At 35.9% G+C, this 12,011-nt stretch overlaps 1 protein-coding gene across 1 annotated transcript; it reads left to right on the plus strand.

Annotated features, from left to right (window-relative positions):
- Positions 1–1,384: 1,384 nt before the first annotated feature.
- On the plus strand, positions 1,385–10,021 carry LOC113707164 (uncharacterized). The gene is made up of 16 exons (XM_027229355.2): positions 1,385–1,525; positions 1,609–1,713; positions 3,053–3,198; positions 3,274–3,385; positions 3,463–3,545; positions 4,135–4,198; positions 4,308–4,425; positions 4,930–5,084; positions 5,353–5,402; positions 6,944–7,026; positions 7,739–7,873; positions 8,687–8,724; positions 8,852–8,902; positions 9,200–9,367; positions 9,452–9,564; positions 9,679–10,021. The coding sequence occupies exons 3-16, from the start codon at positions 3,077–3,079 to the stop codon at positions 9,800–9,802; spliced, it is 1,416 nt and encodes a 471-aa protein (XP_027085156.1). The 5' UTR covers positions 1,385–1,525; positions 1,609–1,713; positions 3,053–3,076; the 3' UTR covers positions 9,803–10,021.
- The last annotated feature ends 1,990 nt before the right edge of the window (positions 10,022–12,011 follow it).

Here is a 12,011-nt window from a genome sequence, read left to right on the forward strand (position 1 = left end):
AGTTCGGATCTGCCTTTGTTCCACTCCCAGTATCTAAAAAATAGTATATGATAAACTGAATGGCACATGTATTAGGATTTGGGTGTTATCGTACTTAGTATCATTATGTTGATTTGGTTTTTTATGTAGGTTAAGGTGCTAAATAGTAATAGAGCTATTTAATAAAATTTTGAGCAAATATATAATTTTACGGAGACAGAGGCTGGATATTCATCTAATTCCTATAATTTAAAGAAGCCTATAGCCTTGCTCTTGAAAGTGGTTTTCAAGATACTTGGTATCCTTTGTCGTAGATTACGAATTATTTCACGTTATTACTCATATGCTGACTGATTCATGGCTGGAGATCAATAATGTTACTCTTAAGATGTACGCTTGACGTGAAAATAGTTTTTTTTTTTTTTTTACGTGAAAATAGTTGTATTCGTTGGTCCTATATTTCCATTAATTCCATTAATATGGTGCCCAGGCGCTACTGGTTGCCTGTTCCCTCTAATGTACCCTAGGATGTCGTTATGTTCTGTACTTTAAAAGAGCTTTTTGAAAAAGTACTTTAAAAGAGCTGAAAACACACGTATATACAATTTCGAATTTAAACAACTAAAGCAATTTCGTGTGCCATTAGTGCATTCTCGTGCTATAGTAATTTTATATTTCTTACAAATTCAAGTTATTACAATTTGGTTCTAACCTACGTTTGTTTTTATCATCTTTTAACTTAAAATCACAGTGTGAATCACATGCAAAATCTTTTTTTTTTTTTTTGTATAAAAAGGTGTCATGTTCTACTTTTTTTTTTAATGGCAAAAATAAATATGAGTTTAGTCCGATTTCACTTTTTTAGGAGAAAAAATGATATGGTTTAGATCAAATTCTACATTTTTAGGGTAAAAATAAATATGGATCAAATCATTTGTTTAATTACAAATGAGATCAAATTCTACTTTTTTGTCTTTAAAAAAAAATATGATCACATGTAGATCAAGTGATAAATTTATGATAAAAAGTGATTAAAAACTTAAATTGAAACTATTTTAAAAGTGAGGGATGTTTAATTGAAACTATTTTAAATGTGAGGAATATTTTGAACGATTTTCACTTTTAAAAAAATTTAATTAAGAAGGCAAGCCCAGGTAATGATAATTGTTGTTGTTAAATTTAGGAATTAAGGAACTGGATCGGGGATAAGACAACTATTTTGGCTGCGCGGTCCGACCAACCAATCTGAGATGCCAATTTCCAGCTAACCTCCTTGAAAAAAATAACCAACCAATGGGGGTAGGATTGCCATTTTACCACTAACCACTACAAACTAGACACCAGATACGTACTTAAGCAATCCCCTTCCAATTAACTCACAACAACATCCACCTCCACCACTCAACTCATTAGTAATTGTGTCCAACGTCAACAACCGTCTTTCCCGTACCAAAAGCAACTTTTCTTAGTCCCCATCTCTCTTGGACCTGTCCTCGACCTCGGCAAAACGTCAGTTGATCATCATAATCATCATCGTACTTTACAGGTTCGAGCTACAAGCACCTTCTGGTTTACTTTGTCCAATTACTAATATAGTTCAAATCAGTGAGACTTGCGGAAGTTTTGTAGGCCTGAATTCGGGAACTATTATTCTGTGCTGAACCTTTTTGTTGAGATCAAGTGAAATTCGGTTGATATAGTGATTCATTTCAGTTGAGGCGTGTCTTTGCGCTGGTTAGCTCCTAATTTCTGCCTAATTTATTTTAGTTTGAATTCGTACGGAAAATACTCGTTATCTTGTAATTAGTAGTAGTGTTTAGTTGAAGATGATGGGTTGTTATGTACGCTGCAGCAGGAATATAAGCTACTTAATATTGGATTCAACCTATATTTGATCTGCTTGTATGATTGATCTGCTTGTATGATGGCTGAAAGAATTTGGCGCATGTCTTGCTAATCACTATTGAATTTTGGGTTGGTTAAGCTCATAATCTACGTATGCACATGTTTTCTTGCAGTTTGCCATTAAATGTTCATCACATAACCAGCTCATATTGATAATTTGTGATCGAACTAATTATTCATTGTCGAATGAATGAGATGATTCAGTAATCTGATGATGTAGTCGAGATTGACTTTTTGATTCGCTGTTATACTATGATTAGTGCACAAAATGGCTTTCCTGGATTTCTTTACAGCTTGTACACTGGAGTGTTTAACACCTCTTTGATTTGGGTAGTGGTGATCAGCAGCTCTTCAAAGCTGTAAACCAGTTTATCGCCTTACTGAAACTGAGTCCTGATTTGCCTTTTGGGCATTCTGTTTTGACATCTCAAGGATAGTAGGGATTAGTTCTCTTCAGTTTTGTCCCCGGAATTCAGATCTATGACATTGTATAAGGTGTAATTAATCCACACCTTTCTTGTTCTTCTTCTTTTCCTTTTTGGTTGTCTTTTTGCGGTAATTTTGTTCATTGCAAGGGGAAACTCAGAATGACACTACATTTTGATGTGTGTATAAAGAACCTGTTGGACAAGAAATCTTAAGACTAAGCAAGTCCTGTTTAAAAAGACTGGCTGTTACTGTAGTCTCTGATATAGGCCATATACTTCTGAATCCTGTGCTAATCAAATAAACTTATCATTGGACCATTTAGGCATACCACAAGGTACAGTCTCTGATTTTATTTTTTTGAACATTATACTTTGTATTTGATTGAACACAACAGAAAATAATTGGTTGAGTGTTTTGGAAATTTTACTGCCTTCATTGTTAGCTTACCTTTTATGCTCAGTGGTTTTCACAAGATTACCCCAATGTTTCTACGGGGAGTGGCTTCTCTTTAATTAGCTTTTCTTAGTTCTTACTGTGCTTTTAAAGTGTGAAAGAAATTCTTCATGATCTCATCAACTATAGTAGGTGTTGTTGTGGTAGGAGAGATTTATTTTATGCCATATGAAAATATAGAGAGTTAACTGTAATTTTCAGTATTTTAGGAGAGGTTCCTGTCACGATGAGGAGCCTCCTGGATTTTTGGTGAGTTTGTTCTAACTTAAATTTACATAACTCATAGCTTTTCTGCCCTGAGGTAAGCTCCATGGGTGATGGCCCTCCAGGAATAGAGGTTTTTGCTGATCATTTTCAAGCTTCAACGTCTGATGCAGATCATCCCCAAAGTCAAACTTCTTCTACAGATTCAAGAACTAATAGTTATTTGAGGTATATCTCCTTGAAAGATACCATGTAAATAGTTGCTTTTTTTGAATTAATTTCATCTTCTCTGTTTTAGGATAGGTCCCACAGCAGTTTGTGGGCTCGAAGACAGTTAAAGAGTGCCGCATCAATGTTGAACTTGTTTAGTTTACGGGGGTTACCTTGGATATCTGGAACGGATGGTCAGGAAAAGGTTGATTACACATTATCTTGAACTTCATGATTTAGTAATATGGTACATTGTGGATAACTAGTGAGTGCATTTTACAGGTTGTGCTAAGTGCCACAGAAGTTGCATCTCTTCGATCAGAGATAACTGACTTGGAAGAGAGGGAAGCCCACCTGAAAGCCCAGTATGGCGGTTTTCATGCTATATTTTTGATCTTTTGATTACCCATAGATTTAGTTTTGCAAGTACATGTTTCCTCTTCCTAGCTCTCACAATTATGCTAAAAGTAAAAGCTCATTAAAGTTCTGACATAGAAATACAATGAATAAGTCTAAATTCAACTGCTTCGCTATGCAAAGCTGTCTCAATTCATATGCTCATATTATAGCAAGGATAAAAAAGAATAAAAAATCATCACAACAAAAGCTCTTGGATCAAATGTTGATGATAATTTGTATTCATTGTTCAAGTTATAAGCGAAAGCCTTTTGTGGGTCAATTGTTTTGGAGTCAATAGATATATTGCTCAACATCTCTCTCTCTCTCTCTCTCTGCAATATCTTGTTTTGAATTAATCGACTGAAATAAAAAGTCATGGATTACTTGGCAATTCCAATTTTGATCGAGCAATCGTGTCTATTTTCCACATTCATATGAGTGTGTCTGTGTGTGTGTGTGTTCTCGTGACCGTATCGCGTCTGGAATAGTTAATGTAGATACCGTGGAGCATATTTAAAAAGTATGTTGCCTGAAAATATTTCCTGTCTTATACAGGCTGGAACATCTTGATGAAATATTGCGATCTGCTCGTCTATCAGGCTATTTGTACTTGAGAACGGTAGGGACCGTGCAAATTCTTTCAATTCTAACCATATGCTTGTAGTAAGACCCCGTGTGCTGTCTGCACTTTGCATACATCATTACAATATATCTCATTTCTTTGGCAGAGATGGGCAACATTACCAGGAGAACCTCCTCCTCTTGATGATGCTGAGGTTGACGACTGGCTTCCACGCTTTGTTGTCCTCCAAGGATCGTGTATTTTTCTGTATTTGGCATCGACTGGTAATCAATCAGAGTCTTAATTTTCAGCAGTGACTTTTTTCTTCAAAGTATGCATGTCCATTCACATCAAAGTTGTTGGAGACTTCTGTATTTAAAAGTGCTCATAGATTCTTTATAATCTTAGATGGTAGAGAGTACATGTAATCTTCTGTCTGCTTGGGTTGGTTTTTGTACATGTCACAGTATGTTCTGTTGTTAATTGAGCCATAAAATATAGATGGTGTTTGGTGACTTATTACACATATTTATTATCCTTTTTATACATTAATGGCTTACCACAAAATAATAGCACATCAGAGTTAACAAGTTTTTTCTCCATTGTTTAATCTCACTTATTGATGCTTGTCATTGTCAGAATGTAAAATGCGATGGGTTGGGCTGCATCTCACTTGTAATTTTGAAAATTGTGGAATTCCATTCCAACTGTTTCTTGCAGCTAGTAAAATATTAGCATCCATACTTTCTGTACTCTTTGTCAATGAGCTTATATGTGACAATTTACAGATTTGAGTCCTCAGGACTCCACACTACTGTCTGATGTGGTTGAAGTTGGTCGTCTTCCAAACCTTACACGAGAAGATGAGGAAATCCGATATTGCTTTTTCATCTTAACCCGTCATGGCCTGCGCTATGAGTGCTCAACTGCTTCCGACGTGCAGGTAGTTGTTGTTCTTTTTGGGGGGAAGGTGTTCTTCTTGACCTCATTAGTGGATTATGAGTAAAAGCCAACTCTAGACCTCCCAGAACGTGTTATTTTGTGCAGGACTTTCTCTTTCAGAATTTGACCATTATCTTACAAGTGAGAAATGAGTCAAATGGTTTTAGAATTAGGGAAAAACCCTAATCCACAAATTGTTCCCTCCTCAGTTGATAGAAACTGGATGAACATGTGGACACAGGTCTCGCTAATTTCTCTTTTCGCCTTAGGTGGATGTTTGGTTGGAAGCATTACAAATCGACTGCAAATTGGGATCTGAGTCTAAAGCTGTTGATGATTCAAGGGAGACTTGACTGGGTTACATGTTCAAGCTTGAACCGTAAATACTGCCGAACATGTTGTAAATAGTAGCATCTGATTCCTGACTCTTGACTGCAACAACGAGAAATTATTCTGTGTGATTTGTACATATCCCATTCCAGCTAGAACCATAATCAATGGTGCTTTTAGCCTTTTACTACTAATTTTTGTGAAAAGGTTTTAGAAGTCACGATTTTATTTCTCTGGGCCGTGGTAGATACAGTTCACATGCTGTCAAGCGTAGTGGTGATATTTGAGATACGCCAAAGTTTGTGCTTTCATGGTTTGGCAGCAACACAACACAAGACAAATATTATGCGGCAAAATTATGTACCATTTGATTTTGGCCGGGTGATGGAACATCAACATTTTCTTTATGTACATGGAGTTCCAACAAAGTCATTCACTGTAAAACTATTCCAATACTGGCAGTGGCAATTAGTGCGTCTTTCCACTTTATTCCATCGAACAAAAGCATGGTCAGATTAGAATAAGGAATAAAGTGATACAGCAAGAAAAAAGAAACCTGTCTTGACGTATAAATGATCCTGTTTGGATGGAGCGTTATTTGAAATAATTACTGTAACTTTTTTTGTGATGTGATATATGTGAGATAAAAAGGTGATTGAAAATATAAAAAGATGAGTTAAAAAATATGTTTATGATACAAGCAAAATATTATTTGAAAAAATGGGGCATTCAAACAAGTCCGATCGTGATATTTGCCAACTCTCATTTCTGGTAACAGGGAGCATTCCTTGTTCTCTCACGAAAGAAGCTCCTCCACTCTCACTTGCATTGCAAAATGCTTCCTTCAAAATATATCTGTAGAAGACAAGAAGAAAAAGGGCGAAGCACATCCCGGGTCCAGAAGTGACCAAAAAGCATTAAAAAAAAAAGAAATTTTTTTCCTCATTTAAATAAATTTAGTCCGAGTTTCCAAAATTGCATCACACGTGATTCACTCACACATGACGACACAATAGCCAACTTACCAAACGAGAAAAGAGAAAGGAACAACAACCACTACGACGTCGCAAGCAGATGCCCGTAGGCCATTTCTGAACCCACAAAAGTCCCAAAGATTCGGGTAGCGTTTTGACTGAGGAGTGGACGTAACCAGTGAGTAGCTTCTGAGGTCTCTATCTAACCTGGGTAAATATGATAACTGCCAGTTGTCAAAGAAGGACTCGACGTACCACACCTAAATGCATAATGTACAATGCCATTGCTGCACTTTTGTGTAGTGTACGGTGTACTTTGCTTTACCGAATCAAATCCATTACTCCTAGAAGCAGCAGCAGAAGCAGAAAAGCTCGCTCACTCAATCCAGGAGAAAAGTACATCACTCATCACTCCTATCATTATATACTCATTTCTCTTTTTGACCTTTTCACCTCAAAACCAGAAGCCGCAGCTCCACGTTTTTCATAAAGTTCGATTACATAAACTCGGAAAAGGGAAATATATATATAAAAAAAAGAAAGAAAGAAAGATGAGATCCGAGATTTGCAGATCCGCTGCACGAGCTGCAAGGACTGTTCTTTCTGCATCCACCAGGCAGAGCTCTCGTGCCTTTTCCGGTAAATTACTTGCGTCGCTGCTGCTACTCGAATTATTTGAATTGTTTCTTCCTATGTTTTGATAACTTTTTTATTCTCTCTGGTTTAAAATTTTGCTGTGTACGTTTCATTAGTAGTTGGCCTTTTTGCATTGTTGGTTTTCAACTCCGCATGCAAGTTGACAAGTGTTCTTCTTTTTGTCGGACAAATGAAAGAAAGAAGTCAAAATTGAATCTTTTTATACTCTTTTCGAAGTATGTGCAAAAATCATTATGGTATTGGCGTATTTGTGTTGTGAGTCTTTCAAGATTGTTTGTTTGTCGATTTGAGTCAGAGGAGTGCTGGTGGAGTTTTTGGTAAGCCTAGGACAAGGCCTGTTTTTGTAACTCTTTGTAGGTGTATTAGATTGACATGCTGCCGTCTGTGACCCTGCTCTCCTGGAATTAATGAAGAATGTTCGTTTCCGAATTGAATTGATAAAATCACATTCAGATTTCTGTTCCATCTGGGCATCTGCAAATACTCGTGCCTTCTCTCTGATTTTTTCCGCCTGTGTCTCGTCGCTCGTGTCTCTCGACAATCAATCTTAGCGGATAGATTAATATATTAATCTGTCATTTTGTCTGTTTTTGCACATTGGGAAACAAATCTCACCATTACTAGCTTTTCAGCGAACCTGTGTTAATGCTTACCTGAAGCAATATAAGTAGTGAATATATTTCTTTGGTTGCAGAAGGGCGAGCAACAGCAGCTGCAGCAGCAGTTTCATTGAGAGGAAGGGCAACTTCCCTTGCCGCACATAGCAGGGTGGATCCAGGACATGCTTCTAGAAGTTGGATTTCAGGGCTCCTTGCCCTCCCTGCAGCAGGTTCCAGTTACTAAATTTATATGTCAAATTCACTGCTTTGTTCCAGCCGCTTTCTTTGTGGATATATATGGTTAAGATAATCGGAGGTTGGATTAAGGTTGCTGGATCTTTTAGTTTAACCATATGTTCTTATATGTGTCACCTCTGGCATTAAGAGCACTTTTCATCAATAAGCAGCCAGAACAGTATGACCGTGGCACTCTGGAAATAAGTTTTGAATCAGCCAATACGTGGGCAACGTCCTCTTGTAGGCTTAGAATCGAAATTCTATACATCATAAATTCAAGTGAAAAGAAGAGGAGCCTTGTCCCTGGCTTAACATTAGCATTGTGGCATCCAGGACCTCTTCTACAGTAATTATTCCATTCTTATTTCTAATGCATCGAATGGGGTGAATTAGTTTGTTCAGGTTGTACTCGAGCATCAGTTACTGCCTTGTTTTTCTCGCCCGACAGAACTTCATTATTGCCTATAATGCTTAAAAATTGAGTCTCCAATAGCTCCTTGAGGTTCAAAACTGTAGATTGTGATCTCCCTCCCCCCCCCCTTCTCTCTCTCTCTCTCTCACACACACACACATATGGGCAAATTCGGTTTGTACTAGAAATTGAACATTTAGATCCTTTTGGTCTTATAAAATCATGATCTGGAAGTTTGTCTTTCACTTCATTGTGAGTAGAATCAGTCATTTTGATCGCTTGTTTACTTTTAAACTCCAAACCAGATACTTTAAGTTGCTCTGGATTGTGCATTACAATAGCCACGTTGGACAACCAGTACTTATTATTCTTTCAATTTGCTTTGATTCTGCAGCTTACATGCTCACAGAGCAAGAAGCACATGCTGCAGAGGTACATTATTTGCTCTCCTTTCATCCTACTGCTCCTCACATACACATGCACACAAAATTTTGCCAACAGTATTTGTTTGTCAGAGTTTTCTTTGTGACTGATTCTGCGCCTTTTCCTCTCTATTTAGTTGGAACGCACTTTTATTGCCATCAAGCCTGATGGGGTGCAAAGAGGACTGGTATGATGCATTCAAATTATTCTGTCGTCCTACAGGGACACCTTGCTTATTTTGATTTCCGAATTGATTACCAACCGTTTAACATGGCGCTTGACTGGAAACTTCCCTCTTGGAAATATGTTATACACTTTTCTGTTCCTTTTTACTGATTTTGTGTATTGGTGTCCTCTCTTGAGAGAATAGGCCTGGATTGTGCTTTTCAATTCAGTTCATCATCTAGAAATGGATTATTTTTCATGTTCTCTGTATCTCATTGAGCATCTTTGTTTGATCTAAAAATGTGTTCCTGAGTTTCAGATTGCAGAAATCATATCCCGCTTTGAACGCAAAGGTTTCAAACTCGTGGCAATCAAAATTGTGGTTCCTTCGAAGGACTTTGCACAAAAGCATTATCATGATCTCAAGGAAAGACCATTCTTTAATGGCCTCTGTGACTTTCTAGGCTCTGGTCCTGTCATTGCAATGGTAAGATGAACCAAACTCTGCCATGCTCTGTTTGACTACTTATGCAACCGACAAAAACTTTTGAGCGCATTTTTGCTCGTTCAGGTTTGGGAAGGCGAAGGAGTAATAAAATATGGCCGGAAACTTATTGGTGCTACAGATCCACAGAAATCAGAACCTGGAACCATTAGAGGTGACTTAGCTGTTGTGGTTGGAAGGTAAGATTCTATATGTCAAAGTGGTTTTGTTTTTCTATAAGCTGTTTGGTCTTTAGAATTACGTGCTTAGTATGTTTGGACGTGTCGAATTTGTATTGGCTTTCATGCTTTCAGAAATATTATTCACGGAAGCGATGGCCCTGAAACTGCGAAGGATGAAATCAGCCTATGGTTCAAGCCCGATGAGTTGGTTAGCTACACAAGCAATGCAGAGAAATGGGTCTATGGAGTCAACTGAGCCAATTTTTTTCTTTAATTTACCGTTTCTTCTGCAACTTCTGTCCACGTCAAAGAGTGGATAAATACAAAATTATCAAAATAATGTGCATGTGTTTGGGCGAGGAACAACACATTAAAATAGTTTGGTGGAACAAACTCGCTGTGAAAATCATAGCAATAATTTGTTTCCTCAAATTAATTAGCACATGACTTAGTTCAATGCAGTTTTACCTTGACAGTTCGTTTCTCTACCTATGACCAACCGCTAATGCATCATGAATGATGCACCTTTGAAGACGGTATTGGATCCATGAATGATGCATTTATTACCGAATACGATGTACAATTACCGATATTATAGCAATGCGATTAAAATGCAAAACAACCTCTTTGTAAGTACTTCAACACTATAGTAAAATTGGAGTTCTCTCCATTATCAAATTCAGGATTCGAATTTTGGGTCTAGGTGAAAAGAATGTAAAGAGGGATGAAAGATAAAAGATAAATAAAAATAATTATTATTGAAGAACAACATCCCGTCGAAACAAATACTAGCACTATAAAGAGAATAGGGGGTTAGATAAATACAGAGGGTTGAAACAAATACTAGTACTATAAACAAAAGAGGGGTTAGATTCCTAATGGGGGTTATATTTGCTCCTGAGAATTCATACGTACATCTTAAGTGATGATAAGAAGGGCACTTTAACTCGTAGAGGGGTTAGGTTTGCTCTTAAGAACTCGTATGTATATCTACAATAATCAAGCGGCAGCAGATGATTTGGTGTAAATAATCTGTTGTCACTTTCTACAATTTTTTTTTTATCCGTCAAATAACTTTTCACCATTAACCCACTTCGACTCAAGTACTGACATCATACAACAAATGAATTACATGTTTATCATTTAAACATAACCTCTGAAAGATAATTGCATGATTTAATTTTTTTTTTGTTAGATTTTTATGATTTTTTGTATTAACTTTTTTAATTTTTCTGCTACTATATTTTGTTATCAAATAATGAATTTACATTCATCAAGTCAACATAAGTTTTTTTTTATCACTTGCACACATATCGAGTATACATTGATCGCTAATGTGTTAGTGTGTGTATGTGTATGCACACAATAATAAAGTGAAATGAGATAGTTTGATATAAACAATCAATTGTTACTTTTTAGAATTCCTTTTTTCACTCTTCGAATTATTTCTCATGAGTAACTTGGATCAATTCAACCACTAAAGTCACACAACTAATGAAATACATATATATCATTTAAACATAACTACTTACAAATATTTACATGATTTTATTTTTTGTTTGATTTTTATAATTTTTCTGTATTAAGCTTTTAATTTACTATAACTAGATATTATTGTCAAATAATGAATCTACGTCCATTAACCCAACAGAAAAGAGTGTGCATCGATGGCTAATATAATATCCTTATCCTTATACTATATAAGAATGAGTTTAGGGCTTGAATTTCAACCGCAAGGGTGGGGCTTTTTTGAAAATATGAGAGTGTTTGAAATGCAATTAGAGTATTGAATATGAGTATTGTAATTATTTGGATGTCCTTTTAAACATTTAAAACTAAGGATAAGTTTGATATGTGACATTGTTTGATATCCGATTAAACATTGGGTACAACTGAATTCAGCTTGTGTTTTAATGAAATTACATAAAAGCCCTTCTAATTATTTAATTGTATTAATATCTAAGTCTTTTAATTTCTTAAAGCCTTTCTCATCAGTTATTTGCAAAGTTATGATATATAGATGTTAAGACACAATTAATGTCAATTAGTAGAGAAGTTTGGTTTCTTGGCCGTTATCATAGATGTTAATTCAAATGTTGTTACATTAGCTACTCTTTTTCCCTATTTTGTAACACCTTTTTCAATAGATATGTTTTCTTTAACCAATTTACTTTTTTGTTGTAAAAAATCTGTAATAGTGCAAGTTGTATGTGCAATAATTTTTTAGTATTTTAATTCAACTGCCCATGTTAGACAAGCATGATAAGGAAGAGACCACATTTGTTAATTGTTATTTATGGTTTAAAATAAGTTTATCATCATAAATTTTCCCATTTATAGATTACATCTACTTCTTTTGTTGTTTTAATTATTAGTTAGGATAATTTTCAAATCATTTGTTACTTTATTGACCATTCCATTTAGACAATTTTTCACTTCATCTGATTTGCCAATATGTTTAACTA

The sequence above is a fragment of the Coffea arabica genome, chromosome 8c, assembly GCF_036785885.1.
Source record: "Coffea arabica cultivar ET-39 chromosome 8c, Coffea Arabica ET-39 HiFi, whole genome shotgun sequence".
Taxonomy (NCBI): Eukaryota; Viridiplantae; Streptophyta; class Magnoliopsida; order Gentianales; family Rubiaceae; genus Coffea; species Coffea arabica.

Excerpts from the sequence above, each read along its gene's own strand:
- LOC113707164 (XM_027229355.2), top strand. The coding sequence starts at position 3,077 with ATGGGTGATGGCCCTCCAGGAATAGAGGTTTTTGCTGATCATTTTCAA. Across the intron at positions 3,199-3,273 it reads AGAACTAATAGTTATTTGAG|GTCCCACAGCAGTTTGTGGG; the intron begins GTATATCTCCTT and ends GTTTTAGGATAG. Across the intron at positions 8,903-9,199 it reads ATGGGGTGCAAAGAGGACTG|ATTGCAGAAATCATATCCCG; the intron begins GTATGATGCATT and ends CCTGAGTTTCAG.